A 20,958-nucleotide genomic window follows, 5' to 3' on the forward strand; every position below is an offset into this window, starting at 1 on the left:
TTTGTAACAATTTCTTTTTTGTTAATTTTTTCCCTTATACTTTATGAAAATTTTAAAAAAATATTTAATAATAAAATAAAAAACTTGTAAAAGATTAAAATTAATTATTCATAAAAATTCATATTATATGAAAGAAAATATAAAGTTTTTTTAATGATGCCAGATAAATCATTAGATTTTAAGGAATAAATTATTAATGTTTATTACATTTCTATTTTTATCAAAATATATATAATAATTTATATTCATCATAGAAATATAACTTTTTTTATTTTCTTATATTCTTCTATAATTGTTAATAATTATCAAAAAACTAATTAACTTTATTCACAATAATAAATGAAAATTATTCATTAAAGAAAATAATGAAAGAAATAATTCTTAAACGAGAGAAAAATTCATAAAAATGAAAAATGTTGCAATCTAATAAAGTCACAAAAAGAGCAATTATAGAAAAATTATCGCATCTATTTCATGGCTTTAATTTTTTTTATCATACGATAAATTATTTTGGATCATGAAATGACCATTGAAATTGATTGAAATGATAGTAGAAATATCCATTTAAAGTAAATTTGTATAAATGATCGAATCAAATATTATTGATTATAATGATAATGAAAGAATTTTCTCAATCTATATAACTATAGGTTGCCAAATAGCTCCAAGAATTACTTGATGTGTTCTAAATTCGATTTGCTCAAATTCAATGGTTTTTAAGTATTTCAATCAACCAATATCTCATTCAGAAAAACCGCGCACATTCAGATAGTTAATTAAAGAAACATGTATGGAAGTCGAGAGAAGGAAAAGAAATCGAAAAAAACCTGTTAAGATTGAACAGACGACTGAACAGATAATATAGAATAACGTTGCGTGAGGACAGTGCCATTTTTGAGAAAAGAATTTAGAAGAATTTTGAAATTATATATTTTTTAGAAATACATTATCCTATTTGAAAAAAATTATTACAAATATTCGCGGATCAGTTTTCTAGGAATAGCGAATTTTGTAAATGACATAGCTGTTTAGCCTAATTCTAGGAATTTTCCTTGAATTAGAAATGTTATTCAGAGGACATATCACAATCCATGATATTATTGACTGTTTATATGTCCTATTGAAGATCTGCTATTTCGCGAGATGAAAATGGAAGGAGTTTTAAAAGGCACAAGCCTTTTTGTAGAATTCAAAGAAATTAGAACTTTTTTAAGCATAGAATCTTATGAACCACTTTTAAACATCAGAATTTTTTATACCTCAAAACTTCTTAAATCATTGAATTTTGTAACTTTAAATTAATAGAACTTTTAAAATATTATGAATTCATTCAATGAGAATGTAAACTTTCATTATAGCATATAAATTTTGTTCTCGTTTAAATTAGAACTTTGTTAATAACAAACTTTGTAATAAATCAATTTTATTATTTACATATATCACACTTTCACAAAATGATTGAAATAAACAGAATCACTTCCTTGAAAAAAAGATATGTGCATATATAGTATACATATAAAAATCATAATTATACTAACAAATTTAGAATATTTTGGAAATTTATAATTGTTTTTAGTTTTGTTACATATTGATAATAAATGTCAAGAATAATGAATTAACATGAATTAGCAAATAATTCTTAAACATAAATATACAAAAATATAAATAAAAAAATAAAAAAATTATATACTTATTGAATTTTTTATTTTCCTTTCTAAATATATTCGAATATAAAAAAATTAAAAGTACACTAAATTTTTAAATTTGTCGAAAAAATGTATAATATTTAAACTGTTATAACTTCATCGAAAAGAATTACATAAAGATTTAGTAAGTTATTTTAAAGAATAAAGTTTTTAGTTTCATTTTCAAGCTTAATTTTTTCTTAATGATTTCTTGCTAATTATTCGGAATAAGAGGAGTCTTCACTAATTTTTATAAGTTTTAGATATGTTATAAAAAATAAGATTTTTAATTTAATTTTACTTCGCTGTATTTCTCAACTCTAAAGTTATAAAAATATTTGCAAAAAAAGATTGCTATATATTGCATAAATATACGTCAATTATCTATTGTTTCTATAAACAAAATGGACGGCATTCAAAACAAGTCTACTGTTAAAAAACTAGTTTTATAAAATAAGATTTATCAAAAAAGTATTTTTTTATGATGGATTTAAAATATCCAATAGCGATTTTGGGCATTCCGCAGATCTACAATTTTTGGACAAAATTACAATGATAGATATTAAGTATTGCTATCATTTAATCATTGTAGAATTAATCGTTAAATTATTTTTTTACTTTATTTTTGCATTCAGCAAATTCTTTGATTTCCAAAGCTCGATATTTGAAACATTTTAAATTCTACATAATCCATAAGGAAGTAGATTTTTTATTGTAGTTCACTTATTGTATTTAACTGCCGTGTATTTATAGTAATAGAGGATAAATAGCAGTCGGCAGCTATGAGATTAGAACATATAAAAGATTCATGAGCATATAAGCATTCTAATAACAATTTTCTTTTTTGCAAATATCTTGAAAATTACCTAGCCCAAAAAATCAAGAACAAATCTAAAGAAAAAAATATTGATTTCTACAACATATTAAAAAATCATTAAAATCAATGAAGATGTCGCAACATCCTCCAAATAATTACCGATTTTTTTTTAAATCAAAATGTAAATGCTTTTTATTTTTTTTAAATTTTATAAATTCAAACAGAAAAAATTAAAAAAAAGTCTTAAAGTTTAAAAATTATTTTTTGAAATTCAAATGACTTTATAAATATCCCTTTAATTTTTAAAAAATAGATTTTTTTCATCGTTTTATAGTATTCGCGAAATTCATAGTTTATTCGGAAAAGAAATTTCTCGCATTCTCAAATCTTTTTTTATTATTATTGATCGCCGATAATTACAATTCATTTCCATCAACAAAAAATGATATTATCTGAGAAGATTGCCATTTTTGAGAAAAGTTTAATTGACACTTATAATTGTATATTTTTATTTTTGACATGTTTCAACCTGGTTGAAGCGGAATTCATAAGGGTAACTCAATGACAATTAACATCATTCTAGTTCGAAGAAATCTGTAATAAATATATACTGATTATCATGATATTTACTGATTATCAGCTCAATTCAAGAAATTTTTTTCGATTCTCGTATCGCACTTGTAATACAGTAATACTTATCATTAAGAAAATATATCAATGGTCACAAGTACCAACTTCTACACATACAAATATACATCTCAGACGAAAGAGAATTCGACATATTATATACGTACACTTAACAAACTTCCATTCACTATCATAATATTATCACGGACGCAAACATATAGCATTTTTAATCCTTTACGCCCCAACAGTGACTCTCAAGCACTACTCGGTTCGATGCGGTAACTCTAGAGGTGACTCTCCAGCATCATTTGGATTGGCGGCAATTCGAACGGCGACAATATTTATTTATGTTCGATCTTTTTTAAATATCGCTTCATGAATAAATTTCTAAACTCTTTATGTATATAATCTTATTAAGTACAGAATAATATACTATCGAATGGTTAGATTTTTTATTACGGATTACATTTTCGGAGTTTGACATTCGTAGCAATAGAAATATTATTTTCAAAGTTTTTGAGAAAGTGTAATAAAATATGATAATGAAATTAGATAAAGTTTGATTTTTTGTTATTAAATAACAAAATTATTTCTATTCGTTAAGAAATTGGTGATAGAGAGAAGGAAAATAATGATGAAAATAAAAATGCATTAAGAGAAGGTGAAAAATAAGAATAATGAGAAAAAAATAATGAATGTGAGAGCACGTTATTGGAATTGTAAGGTTTGCTCTCAAGAAATGTGAAAGACATCAAACGACATTTTATTGTGATACTTGCCTTGACAAACCAAGAATGCATCTTGGTAATTACTTTATTATTAAAATATCATACAATATAACAACAATGTAGACTTTAATATTCAACAAATATTCTTTCTTTAAAGATACATAAAATATTAAAATATAAAGATTTTATATGTTAATTTATGTGTGAAATCATTTTAAGTTATCTAAGAAATTCACCAAACGGATTCGAGAAAAAGGCAAAAACTAAAAAATAAAAAATGTGTTATCAATATTAAAAAAATTATTATTAAAATACATTACTGTAATTTGAGATTTGTATCTCATGTATGTATTTGATATGTAAATTTTATAAAAACAATTATAATATAGTTTAACATCAGAAAATCTCTTGCAAATCAATTTGCATACATCGTTATATCGATAAGAATAGAATGGTGTATCTCGATAAGTAAGAATAAATTAGCAAATTATTATTTTGATACTTTGAAATCTATATCTGAGATATGAGGATATTTGATCTGAAAGCAATGCTTAACCCAAGAAATAATGCGTACGAGAAGGTTCATAACGCCATTATCGTATATGCGATATCCTTAGATAATAAAACAAATGTAAATTCTCGATTTCTTTTCCTTCATTAGGTTAGATTTACCATTCTCTTTGCTGTTTCACCGTGGATACAGCACATTTTCAATATTTAATATGATGAAATCTCATTCAATTACACATAATACAATACTTTGACTATTATTCGGATATCTTCGGTTTCACTTCTTATTCTTCTTCATCTATTCTTTTCTGACTACACTTTTTCCATTTTTACTCTGTCAATTTTTTTTTAGTTTTATATTATTATAGAATTATACTGGATTTCCGTGAAATAACAATTTAAATATTATATATTTAAAATTATAATAATAAAAGAGAGATGTAATAAATTTTATATTTCTGAATTTAATAATAAAAAAAAATTAGAAATTTGTTTTTTATTAAATTATTAAATAAATTTGTTTATTATTTATTAAGTTAAAAAACAAATTTCCTTTTCATTAAAAATTTATTTTTGTATTTCATAAAAAGTTCTTTTTTCAAATGAAATTTTCAAATGATATTTGAATATCTCTATTTTATTATTTACTTTTAATATACTTGCGATCCTTACAGTTTTCAAATATGGTATTTCAAAAGATTGTAACTTGGTTTGCTTTATTGCTATTTTCAGTCATGTTTACATACAATATTTTTTAAATTTTCGAAAAATTATTTGAGAAATCATAGAAATGCAGCATGTAATATAGCGATTTTCACACGATAAATCGATATCATATTATTGTAATTTAGAATTATCCTAAGGTAGGATAAAAGTTATTTAAACGATCAGAAATTGGAAGTGCTATTTTCATGCTGAAAGGTATTCTTAATATAAATTATTCCAACTATTTCCAACTTTTCATTTAGCATTAAAATCACTTTCATATTTTTCCTAAAAAATATAACCTCTATATGAAATACTATAACACTTTTTGATTAATGAATTATATTTTACGAATGATCAGTTTATTATTATTCAAAATTTTGCCATTGATGTTTTAATTATTTAAAAAATTACAATAATAAATAACTAAATATTTTATTCAATAAACAATATCATCCTGTAAAATCGTTAAAATGACAATTGACGATAATTTAATCCGACGAGTGATTGCAATTTTGCCACTCTGTTTCAGTCGATATTGTAACAACTTCATTTACTAATGTTATTGCTGCTTCATGCCAAGAAGATAGATGTTGCTCAATTGTTGGTATAAAATAAATAATACGAATATGATTATTTTTAACTGGAACAAATGTTCGATAACTTTTTTAATAATATTAAAAATTATAATAAATAACATAGATTTTTTCAAATTTTGTTTTGTTTTAAAAATATTATATAGATACATATAATATATTATTATAATATTAAATTTCAATAAAATGAATTTAACCATGTAAATCTATATCAAAATATTAATATATTTATAAGATACCTTTTGAGAATTGTTTAGAAATTAAACAGACACAAAAGTAACATAAAAAAATGATTGAGATTTATTATTTATTAAGTTACGAACAAGTGTTACATAAAACGAGACAAAATATGATATGAAAAAATAGATATATAATATAGAATAGAATTATTCTCTCTTTTCATTTCACTTCGTTTAATGCAAATTTCAATTACTTATAATTTAATGAATAATAAGTCTCTAACAGACAATATTTTATATATATATATATATATATATATATATATATATATATATATATATATATATATATATATATTTATATCTTTGTGGCCTCTAAAATCGATCTTTCAAACATATCATACATATACTATATTTTATATGATTTAAATGATAATAATTTTATTGAATATTTTCAGTTTATATAGTTTAATTTATGTGTATTCAGTAAGAAGTGAAAAAAAAAATATTATCTGAATATTTAATAAACCTTAAATCTAATTTGATCTTAAAATCTTAAAATTTTAGTTGGATATTTATTAATTTTTTAAATATTAATAAAAAAACTTTTGAATTAATCAAAAAATTTTTTAATTACAATAAATTGAATTCTGTCTATGCAACTGTAATTAACATATTACTTATATGTGTACTAACATAATTGTTTTCATTTATATTATCAATTATAGCTGTTATCACGTCGTTGAGTATAGAATAGTTGATAACACAATATAAATGAAATTATTATAATTTCAGTTGCTCAAAAAATATTTTCTATTTTATAATTCAATCTACGTTAAATTTTAGAATTCTAAATCTTGATAGGATCAGTAGTTAGAATACATTTTTCTCATTTATTATAATCACCCAACAATGAATCTAATTTGAATGATTATATTGATTATTATTTAATTTTTTCCGTTTTAATTTCAATTTAATTGAGAAATATTGTATTTCAGTATTATATATTGTATTTGTTTACTGTACATTAGGCACAAGATTATAAATCATATAAAAATAAAAATGTATTAGCTTTGATTTTGGTTATACATTTACGGAAACAAGAAAATATTAATTTTATTTTGAGTTATACATTTATAGAAATAGAAAAATATTAGTTTTGATTTGATTTGAGTTATATTTTCTCTTTTATCAGCAAGTTATCGGTTATATTGGAATACTTATTATGTCATCAATATTTTATATCAGACGTAATATTTTAGATGTTAAGACTATTATATTATGACTATTTAATATTCGACGAACTTATGATTATTACTATGAAAACAGTTGTATTGATTATATCTATGTAGAATAAATCAATAATATATCAAAAGTTTTTATTAATTTTTCAGAAACTAATAAAAAATCTAAAATTTAATCCATTTCCTCTTCCCTTTTTTCTCTCTAAATTTTATATTTATCAGAATTGTACTTTTCAAAAGAATACTCAATTTTATAATATAAATGAAAATAATGATAATAATAAAAACAAAAATTAATTGTAACGGTCAATTAAAATGGAACTATAGTAATATATTTATTAACAATTGCATTTGTTGACGCACAATTTGTTGTAAATGTATACCTATAAGTAAAATTCTATGCAATAATGGTAATGGTTTTGAAAATTAAATCCGATCGCTTTTATAAGAAAAAATTATTCAGAATCTCATTCTCTATAACATATTTAAAAATGGCATTCTCTATAACATATTCAATAGTTGCATGAATAAGAAAAAAATTCTAATTTAAAATTTATATATATTAAATCATAAAGAAATTATTAATAAATGATTCAATTATATATATGATTATAATGACTATTTAATAAATATATAAAAATGAGAGTATAAATAGAAGAAGAAATAATAATAGTTTTTCAAATAGAAATTTAAAGGAAAAAAATATATTAAAGAAAAATTTTAAGCAATGTATAAAAAAATTAGATTTCTCATAAAATTTTTACTTTCAAAAGAATAATTCTAAATATTATGCTTATGATTGTAAAAAGGAATACAACACAAACTCTTGATATTAATCCTAAAAATAATTATGATCTTAAATAGATAAAAGATTTATGAAATAAAATAGAAAATAATTATGAAATAAATAACAAAATAAGTGGAGAGTTTAATCTATACGTATAAATAAAGAAAAAGAAAACAGAATATTATCAATAAGAATTAATGATAATGTGATTTCCGAAATATTTAACGACCAATAACTTTTTAATCTCAAAAACTTAAATAATACCGAATATTAGTATTACTTGTAGATATAGAATGGTATTACCCTTGTTATATTCTTTTTTTCATTTTCGTTTTTTTTCTTTCTGGTCACTATTTTCATTGTTGCACAGACAATTGTTGACATTGCGATTCTCGATTGCAATTTGTCATAGTACAGTTGGGCATTAATCCGTTGCAAACTAATTAAAATTAAAATTAAATTAATTAAAATTTTGAATAGAATTAAATAATCACTTATTAAAATGCTCAAATAACATTTATTCATAACTATTATAATTATGATTCACACTTCACATCTCGGTCGTTTGATATTACAGTTATTTGCAATATCCGATGTTTTGAACAATTATAATAAATGTTTTAAATAATTTATAATAAATATATAATTAATAATAAATATATTCATAATAATAATTAAATAATAATAATTAAAAATTATCGAAGTAACTATATTCTTAACTTCAATTAATAAATTTTGCTATAAATCTATACTGTATTGCACGCTATATTTCCTCTTTTTCCTCTCTTTTTTTCCCTATCCATCTCTTTATACTCCTTACATGATTATTATGATTTTATTTTTTTTCTTTAAAGTTTAAATAAAAATTCATTTTATACATTTACAATAATATTTTAAATGAATTGATAATTTGTATCGACATTGGCAATATCATTTTATCTGATGATGTATCACGAATTATAAAAAATATTACACTAAAATGTAAAAAATATTAATAATATAATTTTAATTAGAAAGTATACAAAATATAAATGTAAAATTTTAGAAGATTTTGGATAATTTAACATATATGAACAATTTATAATGTATGAACAAACAACAAATTATATTTTATTTAATTTTATTTTCTTTTCAATTGATTTATTATATATATTAAAATATAATAAGATCAACTATAATAATTTAATAACCTGAATTAGCATCATTTTTATTTTTTCTTGAATCAAATCTGTTATTCTTTTAAATTTCGCAGATTCTTTTTTTATCTGTATTTACTTATTAAATAATAAGAAAGTCATATATTATAAACAATTCTAGATGATTCTAGATCGAAACTTTGTTGATACTGTTGATCATTTGCTTTCAAGATCAATGATAATAATTCCATGAATTAGAATATATTGACAGAAAATATAAATGCGCAAAGAAATGCATGATTATATATAAATATGTTAAGCTTGTAAAAGAAAACATGCATGGATAAAATAAAGTGGGCGGTTCCGATTGATCCGCTCGAATAGTCTTGAAATGATTGTGAAGAACTTGAGAGACTTTCCCATGCTATGTAGCGCCTTTGACAAGCGGCCAAGTGTATCAACAGGAGGATCCACTCTCTAAGTATTGTTATTCCAAAGAAAATAAACCGCACCATGGACCTTCGATTATTAATGGTAGCGATGGTGGTCGCTCGTCCATGCAACACAGACGCAAAAGTGTGCATCCGGTTTTCTACCGACGCGCAAAGAAGTTTTTCTCTTTAGTCTACTAGAATCTCATACTGGAATTGCCACCATGACGCTGTTCTACAACGCCGGAGCGGACGACCTTGCACTGTGCAGTCCATAAGAACCAGAATTTTACAATTGCACATCATGTTTTGAGATCAATTCTTTATTCTCTTTTTTTTTTTTTTGATTTTTGTTCTTTTATTTTTATTTTAGAACCAAATTAACAATACTTTAAGAATCAAATTATGAAATTGAACAAAAATATGTACAAAAAAATATAAGTATCATGGTTTTGTATTGACCATAATAAAATTAATGATTTTAAGTGGTTTTACTTCTCTAATATAAATGATTTTTAAAAAGTTTTAAAAAGTAAAAGTAGGAAGAAATCTGTTATGCATAATTTTGTAAGTTTTAATTTCTTCCTTTAATTCATTTGTATCTAAATTAATTAAAAAATTAAATATAAAAATATAATATTTTTTTAATTTAAAATAATTTAACTTTAAACAATTTGACTTTAATATTAATACTATTACTATAGAAATATAATTAATATGTTACGATATAATAATGTTAAATAACGATATATAATGTTAAATAAATTTGTAACAATATTTGATACTAATAAATTAAAATGAAATATAATATCAAATTAAAAATTTGTGGAATATTTAAATTATACATACAAAATATCCTGGATAACAGCCATGATTTTTTAAAAACTTCTGAATAGTCTAAGTAGTTTGGAATGTGGTTTCGAATAAAAATGAATCATTTTTTATCGATTAGTTTTTCTAATTTTTTAATGTAATTTTTTTCGAAGAAAAATTGATTTTAAATTAATTAAATTTTAAAATTAAATACAAATTTTATATCTATATTAATTTTAAACTTTATATTATATTTTATTATGTTATTATTTTATTATTCAAAGTACAGTACAAATTCAACGATCTCTATCTTATTATTAATTTATCTTATGATTAAAGTGAAATATAAAATCAATGAATAAAAAATATTTTTTTGAAAAATTATTTTATATGTTATATATATAATTAAAATTTACATTTAGATACTGGAGAAAAAGAAATTTTATGAAAATAAATAAAGAACTTGATTAAGAAATAGTGCTAGTACAGATGCTCTATTAAATATTTTAATTATTTTTACATATTTATGAAGAATCCATATAATTTATAACATAATATACTTATATAATATAAAATAGATAATATATTCATTAATATAAAAAAGAATAAAAAAGTATTAAAACGGTATTCATTTTATTTCTTTAGAATAATATTTCGCTAAAAATATTGAAACATCCGTGAACTGAAGATTTTTACGGTAATTTTGAACATTTTTCTTTGCAAAAACTTTCATTATAGCTTTGTTAACAAATTATTAACAAAAAACACTGACTAATGACGGAGTATGTGCTTAATCGAGCTACGACAATAGCGTTAACTACATGTCATTGTTGAATATTAGATAATATTATATGAACATAAATATAAATATTTTTTTTATCGATAAAATTGTATCAAATTATATCATGAAAAAAACTATAAATTATATTTAATATATATTTTCTTCGAGATACATTGCTTGTGTTCGATCGCCGATACATAGTCAATATTACTATACTATATATTACTTATATTATATATTATAATATATTATATATTTCATTATGTTCTATACATATATTTATAAAATTTCATTATAATTGTTATTCTTCAAATAAAATAATTCAATATAAAAAAAAGTTTCAACTTTTTATTCTTTAAAGAATATTTAAAAAGTTTTTTCATGAATTTTTTTAATGAAATTTTTAATAAATTTATTTTTTAATAAAAATTTCTTTAGCAAAACATTGTTTTTAAAAAAATGAAACGAACCTAATATATTTTAATATATTTTAAACGAGCCTAAAATATTTTAAATTACTATTTTTTTATTCTCTATTATATTGTTTCTCATATATTGTTTTGATAATGATAAGATAGAGAAAATTTTAAATTATAAAATGTTTAATTTTTAATTCTTTATGATTTTGTTGTGAAAAATATTTCGAGATGAAATTGTATTCAAAATTTTAAAAATATTGAAATTTTGCATTCAAAAGATTTTTATTTAAAAAAAAAAGATTTTTTGTCTAAAAAAATTGATAAAAAGATACGAAAAACAATATTTTTTTGATATACCTATGTAGCCCAATCGTATCTCATCCTCGATCGGTAAAATATTCAAGATCGATATTTATCGATATCATGATTTTCTTCCGTTTGTTCTTTCGCTTTTCTCGTTCACTTTTCTTGTTGCCGCTTGTTACTTTTATTGTTCTGTTTGCATGACTGCCTTCTTTTCTATCCTTTGCATATAGAATGTAATAGGCGTGTATAACAGCTGGAGATGCATCATAGGGGAGAAGACAGACTCGATACTCTATTATACGTATTTCGATTTTGCACTTTAGATCTTACTATAATATCCCTTTGTAATTATAGCGGTAGAATTCTCTCTTATTACACTTTTTCTCTCATATACTTTTCTCTAATATTATACGGTTTTTCATTTCTCTTCATTATATCTCTTATATTTTCTTCAATTTTCTTAAACTTCTCTTTATCAATTGCTCTTTCCATATACACGTTGTAATCCTGTGGCATGACTATTTCAATTCCAAAAAGAAAAAAAAAAAAAAACATCAAAAGTGTGACGCAGTGTCAATTCAGTTTCAATGCGTACACTCCTTTTAAAATAAATATTTTTTACAATTCTCGATCCTTGTCGATTTACATGATTACATGATTAAGAATGAAAAAAAATTCATATTCTTATATTATCTTATAATATAAATAGCATTGATTGCGTTTACGCTTTTTCTACCACTTACAATTTGCAAGCAGCTAAGAGAGCTTAATTGGAAGAATTTATGCAGTAATTTCATTAAATTCCATTTATGTTGCGTGTTCGTTGATGAGAATCTTATAGATGTTCGTGTTCGTTAATTTTACAATATTAATTTGGAATATGTGAAATGTAATTGAATATATAAATATTATATAGAATAACTTTAATTATATAAAAAAAGAAATAGTATATAGAAGAAAATTTATATTTATAAATTTTATGTATTTTTATATTTATAATGCTTTCTTTGGTAAGTATATAGTTATAGTAAAAAAATATATAAAAAATATAAAAATAAAGATATAAAAATTAAAGAAAAAATGTTGGTAATTATAAAAAATTAATCATATAATCAAATATTTCTAATTATGATCTAATATTTATTCAATAATGTATATTTAATTTGTAAATAAAATTAATTATTCAATTTTTACTTTCTTAAAACAAAGCTGTTTTGTTTTAATATTCCCATTTTATTTCAAAAACAATCTGATCAAATAAAAAAAATTCATGAGCGTAAATAGCATTACTTGGTTAATATAATAAATCATTTTTTCTAGAATTATATGAAATCTAGACTGACACGGCAAATGCTTTAATATTGCAGAGTAACAAATCTTGCACATTCATCTTTGCAACATTATTGATTACATTTTTGAACGCGTATTGAAATAAAAAAAATATAAAAAACACAAATGTGAGTTTTATTTTAAAATAAATAATTCGGCTAATTTTTTATTTTATAGAGAATCAAGTTGATTCATGTTTAAACAAGAAGTTCAAAATAATGACAAATCAAATTGTAACAATAATATAATTCTTCCGAAAGAAATAGAATAATATATTCTTTTATACTATTATTATGATTCTGTACGAATATAAAGATTTATGAGTTCTTGTTTTCACGGATCTTTCATTCATTTTCAAATCTTTCATTTTATAACATCAAGTAAAGAAAAGGGAAAGTAAATTATTTGTTTTATTATAATATAAAACAATTGTTCGTTATACGAATCAAAATTATATATAATACTGTAAATAAAAGAAAATAACCCAACATGAACATGCGTACGTGTGCGCATTGATGGGATAGATAAGACTGCAAACATTTATGATGAACAACACATAAATGTAGAGAATTGTGATAATATATTTTGCGCAGACGCACAAAAACTAACCTAATTATAATAACATATGCTAGTTAGAATTCTTGTGAGAAAATAGTCGCATATAATGCGTTTTATAATATATGGAGAAAAATGCATGAATGAATAGAAGAAAAAAATAAACAAAACATAAAAAAAAAATACAAAAAAAATAAGAATAGTGTGCAATGCTATAAGAAAGTGCGATACTTTAACAAAACAATGGATAACAAAGAGTATAAAATTCTTATTTGTCTTTTTCTCCCCCTTCACTCATATTTGTTGTTATTGTTGCGTCATCATCTTTTTCCTCTTTCTTTTCTTCCTTCTCTTTTTCCTTTTCTTTATGCTTAAATTTATTATCTTTAAACGATCAATTGGTTTATTTTATAATATATTATGGGAAATATATGTCTAACATGTCTGATATATATATATCTGATATAAACAGCATAATATCTTGAAAAATATGAAAAAATGTTTCATTCAAAAGTTGTATGGTATCGAGAGGCAAATATTGTGATAATAAGTTAATCTTGGGATAACTTTGAATTGTTTTGTGAAGATCGAATTTTTAAATGAAACTCTATATTTCCTTAGTGCATATCTTTGTATTGAGACGTTTGAAAATATTACTTACGCATTTTTTTTTCTTTTTATTGAATTATTAATTTTGAAAGTTTACGTGCTATGGGCACTATTCCTGTAAACTGCAAAGAGATTACTTAATCAGATTTTGTATATTATTGTAATTTTAGAAAGAAAAATCAATTTTGTATGCGTGACACGCGCGCGTGTATGAGAGAGAAACTATCCTTCGCAATCTTTCATTATTAAAAATATATTTCTGTGATCTGCGTTGAAATTTTTCTTTAATATTTCAGCTATTATTTTTTTTATGTATAGTTATTATTTCATGTAATACGATAAATTTCGATTGAATTTTCAACCGGTAAATTTTATTTTATATATGAGATCAGAAATTGTATGACTAAAAATCTGGCGAATTCGATGCCCATTTCGATCGCCACATTCAATTTAATAAAATATAACAACATAAACTTTGAAAATGAATAATTCAATAACGGCTTTAGAAAAATATATGCGTAAGCAATGTTTTGAAAACATCTCAATAAAAATAAATTAGAAGAATATAATAAAGAATATACACTTTTACTTAAACATTTAAATACGATACATTTCACAGAACAATTCAAGATCATTCCAAAATTAAACATTTATTATTATATGCCATATAACTTTCATATGAAACATTTTTTTGTATTAATCATATTTTTCAAGATATTTTGCTGTTTACAGATAAACCGGACAGACTGTATATATGAAGAATACGAAGGAAGTGCACCATACTTGTATTATGCAGATCATTTCGCGATATGGACTATTCATTGCGAATCATTTTAGAATTTATATGGTAAGTACGGACCCCAGCTACATACGAGCGATGTATTATTATTTTATATATTGAAAGGTCCGCTGATAACATTTGTTCATCATTAATTGTTCATGGGAGCAGTTCTTCATGCTGCATTGAGAACAGAGAACTCATTCTGTAAAATATGCGTATAATAATTAGATGATGATAAATTTAAAAATGTACGCGAAAGCATGCTTCTTTCGTTATTTTTTATGTACACCGAACTATATCATTGTTACAATTGGATGTGCTTCAAATTATTCTTGATAAGTATTACTGAATCTTTCTTCAGGTTTGCATAATAAATAGTATGGAATTTTAATTATTGTATATTTCATTGCATGATTTGTCAAATATTATTAATTCTATTAGAAATAATATAATTTTCTATATGAATAAAACCATGAATATGATAATAGTTTGTATTCCGGTAACTTTCCATTAATTATGAACTTTTGCAGCTATTATTGTGTTCATTTTTTAATGACAAATGTAAATATGAGATCTTGCTGTTCGATTGAGAAATTTGATTGAAGATTTATAAAACTTTTAAATTTGATGAAAAAATTTATTAGTTTGCTTATTATATCTGTATTTGTAATAAAATCCATCTTGAACATAGATTGGATTATTAGTTCTGTTACAATCTTATATTCTAGATATATAATCTAGATTGAAGACTAATTATCTATTGCTGATACTTTTTGCATCTCTGAGTCTCTAAAGCATTTTTTAAATTTTTGTAGATATATTATTTATAATTTGTTCATCTTCATAGTATATATTTGATAAGAGATGCGTCTGTTTTTTTTTTTTTCATGTTTTTGAGTCATGATTGGCCATATTCTACACGGTTATAGAATATATATTATTTTAATAATATTTTAAACAATAGATTTTAGAGTAACCATATTTATTGACTTTTATACATTATATTGATTATATAAATATATCTTTTTTTAGATTATTTAATTTTGATTTTTATGTAATTAAATATTTAAATAAAATATCATACATTTACTTATTATTTAAGATTATATATTGATTTGAGAATAAAAAAAATAAAAAATAGTTATTTGCTTATTTATTTTTGTGTTTGACAATATTCATGTTTGATAATATTTCTGACAGTATATATTTTTGCAACTAAATGCTCTATTATTTCACTTACCAACGAAATAAATTTCTGATAATTAACTTATATGATCTATTCTGTTCTAATCAATAAATATGATAGAAAATATTTTTGCCATGAAACAAAATTTTGACAAATTTATCTTGACTATGTTATTTTCTAAAGTTTTTGTACAAAATTGTTCTTTTTATATAATTATATCAAATTTATCAAATTTATCGGTTTAATAATTGTTAAAAACAAAATCAGAATTGACTTATGAAGCGACTAGACAGCTTAAATTTTATTTTTTTACTTAATAATTCCAACATTTTTAACAGTTTAGGTTTTAGCAATAATTTACGAATTGATAGTTCCTTAATATTTTTCAAATCCTCAATAACAGTCTAAGATATAACAGCAATAATAGCCATTTCATAAATCATATTTGCGCAACTTAAATACTTTGCAATGGACCACTATAGAAACAGTCACAAGTATCTTGATCTCCATGCGCTGCAATACGATCCAAAAGCTGATCCTTCAAAACTATTCTTTAATGCGACTATTTTGTCAATATATAACTGGATAACATATATTTTATGCATTAAAAAAACCTCAAACACAAATTTCTATTGATGCTATTGTATATGTCGAATGTTATCGTTGTATGTCTAAATAATAGATTTTAAATAATATAGTCATCAAAATCCAATTTTTTTAACAAATTAAGTTTAATAAATTAAAGTTTATTATGAATCTCTTATACTTTCTTGTTTTCATTATGATAATGTTGTTTTCTTATATTTTGATAGTGTTTTGTAAAAATACTTTTGTAATAAATGGAATTTATCCAATTTATCAAATTCTAGAGATATAATAATTAATTGGGCTCATAAATATGATTTATTACATAGTTCAAATAAGAATTGATTTAAATATTAAAAGTAATTATATAGAAAAACTATTATTTTTCGATGATTTTTGAAATTATATATTTTTAATTTTTTTTTAATATATAATAAATACGAATTATAAAACTGATATCATTATAACAATTATTTTAATTCTAGTCGTTCAAGAATTATTTTCTTGAAAGACTTTCTGAAAGATTCGAAAAAAAAACCAAAAATTCGAAAAATTCAAATTTTTTAGTTTTTTTAAAATAAATCTAAGTGTAGTAAAGCATATTAAAGAAATAAAATAAATTATTATAATAAATTATATTAAATATTATATATAATAAATAATATATATAATATTCCATAGAAAGTTTTAACAACATACAAATTTTATATTTTTTTTATTTAATTAACAAATTTTTTGAATATTAAAAATCGAAATTTAATCATTCTTTTCTTTTTTTTATAAAAATAATTAAAAATTCTTAAAATTTGAAATGTGAAAATATCTAAATATATTATTCATAATTTTTTGCAGGAGGAATATAGTCAGCGTAGACGTCTATCTACTCCGAGCGACAGTCCCAGTCCTCCTAGAACAACGAGACTTTCTAGATCTACAGGTACATTGACTAGAGAAGAGGAATCCTTTTGCGAATCAAATAACACTCTCACCAAAAAAAATCAAGGGCAGGAAGCTGAGAGAAAGGGTTGGTTTAAATCTCTGTCTAGGAAGAATAAATCGAATATCAAAGTGAGTTTTAATTCCCATGATATATGTTATCTTTCTGCGTATGATATATTCATATATTCAATTGTACAAATTTTGTACAATTTTGTATCAGAGTAACAAATATTAAAATAAAAATATAAAAATATCATTGAATTCACATAAAAAGAATGGCAATTTTAAAACATTTTAATAAAATTTTAATAATTTGAATATCAATACTAGAATTTCAATTTAAAAAGAAAAATAAAAATGAAAAAGGTTAAAAATATTTATTTGTTATAATGTTATTTATTTACAAAAAAGTAATATTTTAAAAATTAAATACATGAATAAGTTTATAAAAAATAATGAAATGTATTGCAACTTTGATAATTGATTTAATTTGAAATTCAAAATTTTATTTTAGTTTATACATTTTTTTGATAAATTGGTTTATTGTTGTGAAAGATCATAAATGATATAATATATAATATAACATATAAATATAATATAATAATAAAATAATAAAATAATAATAAAAAATAATCTAATGTATAACATCACTTGAGTATTTATGAATATATCTTTAAGTTAAGAAATTAAAATTAAATTATTTAGAATGTTAGTTCTATAACATATTTACCTTTTTATAAAATTATAAATATAAAATTATATATAAAATTATAAATATAGATATCTTAATTTGAATTTAAATTTGATCATAAGAAACAAGAAATAAAGTATTTATATATTGTTTATTTCTTTATTTTTTATGCAATAAGTTTTTATAATTTATAATTAGTAATTTATATTAATTATTAATATAATAATAATAATTAATAAAATTAATAATAATTTATAATTAATAGTTTTTATAATATTTATAATTTAACTTAAAATATCAATTGCTTTTTCAAAGATTTATATAGTTTTTGAATATTTAAATATTTGAATATTATTCACTATATTTAAATTATACGTGTTTAATGCAATTTTTTAATTTATCAATGATCGTTTCTGTATACAGCTCTTGCATTCAGGATTTTCTTTATATTTCAATTATGTTTAAATCAGAAATCTTTTTAGCTAGAACTTATTAGCTTAATTTTCTCTCTTAATAATATTTTCGTTGCAGTATGAACTGAAACATTATTTTGTTAAAATGTGAATTTATTGCTAACAATTCTCGTTTATTTATTTATTAATAAATATAGTTTTTATCATTAAATATTATAATTTATAGTTTTTACTATTACATTTTTTTATTCATTTATTAATAAATATAGTATATTATTCGGTTTCTATAAATTTTACATCTTTCCACTATTCATGTGGTAACAATTCAAAAAATTTTATTTTCAAAATCGTATATTCGATAATTAAATCTAAAACTATTCGATCTATAGACCTCTTTTCATTAATAAAAATTATTCTTTATTACTTTCTTCAAAATTTATAATTTTTATATTTTTTATAAAATTTTTCGCAAATTTATTTCTTATTGTTGCAATAAAAATAATTTTTTCTATAATTTTTTTTCTAAATATATCATATACACATTAAATATTTTTTTTATATTACAATTTAGACTGAATTTTATTACGTTCAGCAATTTGTCTATTTGTTATTATTGAATTCGAATTGTCATTTCCTCTTTAAATTATATTTCTCTAATATTATATTTCGCTAATATTAAATAATTAATAAATGATAATCGACTAGAACTTTTCTTTTTTAGAAAATTTGCAATTATTTTTCTATTTCCATTAAGAATTTTATAATCTTTGCCATGAAATAACATTCTTCAAATAATTTTAATGTCAGATTAAAATTAAAAAAAATATATTTAAGATTCAATTATTGCTTATTTTATTGTTTTAGACTGTGGATAAAAAACCTAGAATACCAGAAAGTGAAATTTTAACCACTGGAACTGATGAAGAAGCCTCGTCCGCACCTGAACGAGTTTCTGTACAAAAGAATTTACGTTTCTTTGGGGACACCGATCAAGAATCAGTTTCATCTAATAGAGATCGCAGGTGATATATATTTTCTTTCTGTTATATTTAGAGGATATCAAAACAGTAACAATTAAAGATTTTAAAAATTATATAAGAAAGTTAATATTTTAAGAAGAAAACATTCATAATGTTTAAAATTAAAAAACTATGGATAAAATATTAATGATTCTTTTTCAACTTATATTTTATAGAAACAAAAGAGATGATCATATCTGTTCAGGGCGTGATGTTATGAATTCCAGCCGTTACAATTTGGGTATTCTATCAACACCTCGGAAACCATCGAGACTTACCGAAAGTGCGTTGTCTTCCGGTGAAAGTACAACAGGAGATAGCAGTCAACAAAGTCAGAATTCTCAAAGATCACAGAGATCTGTTGTATACCTTCATGCTGCTACGGGTAATTAACAATTTTTACATGTTATGATAAATTTAATACATTTATAAATTAAATTATAATAAATTTAATATATATGTAATAGTATATATGATGGTACATTTAAATAAAAATAATAAAATATCTCTGAAATTAGCTAGCAAAAAATTGTTTTTACAAAAGTTAATATAAAAAGATAGATGCGGTAATTATTTGGTTTTATTAGTTATATTGGTTATATAACTAGAAAAGAAATTTCTTTACCAATTTTGATAATTTTTGAATATGTTATAAAGACAACTTTTTTCTATATGTATAAAATCATTGTTTAGTCTTAATGTTTGAGATATTTGTAAAAAAAACTTACTACTTTTAAATAATAAACTTTTTAATAATAAAATTTAGTTTATATGTATATGACTGCGTGTGCGTAAGGCGATTACCATTTATTTATTGTTTCTATAAATACATCGCAGTGAGCGGAATCTAAAATAACACATATAATGAATAGGCCGATAAAAAAACTATTTTGGATTATGATAGATTCAAAATGTCAAAACACACCGAGTTTATATATTATATTATTATCAACATCTTATTTGATATATATAAATTTCGATTGCCCAAAATAATTGATTAATCAATTGATTAATAAGTTAATATATTCTAAAACACATTTGGAAAATAGATTTCAGAGATCAAAACAAACATAAAAATTGATGTGCA

General features: G+C 21.7%; 1 protein-coding gene across 2 annotated transcripts in view; it reads left to right on the plus strand.

The window, feature by feature from the left end:
* Nucleotides 1-20,958, plus strand: part of blo (bloated) — a 305,906-nt gene that overhangs the window by 282,441 nt on the left and 2,507 nt on the right. For both annotated transcript variants that reach the window (XM_086915880.1, XM_086915872.1), the window contains exons 4-6: nt 17,662-17,877; nt 19,717-19,874; nt 20,048-20,256. In XM_086915880.1, the coding sequence (XP_086772006.1) occupies nt 17,662-17,877; nt 19,717-19,874; nt 20,048-20,256 (583 nt within the window). The remainder of the gene's footprint in view (nt 1-17,661; nt 17,878-19,716; nt 19,875-20,047; nt 20,257-20,958) is intronic.

The sequence above is a fragment of the Apis florea genome, unplaced genomic scaffold, assembly GCF_048593485.1.
Source record: "Apis florea isolate Af1SG1 unplaced genomic scaffold, ASM4859348v1 contig_2190_pilon, whole genome shotgun sequence".
In the NCBI taxonomy this organism is placed as follows: Eukaryota; Metazoa; Arthropoda; class Insecta; order Hymenoptera; family Apidae; genus Apis; species Apis florea.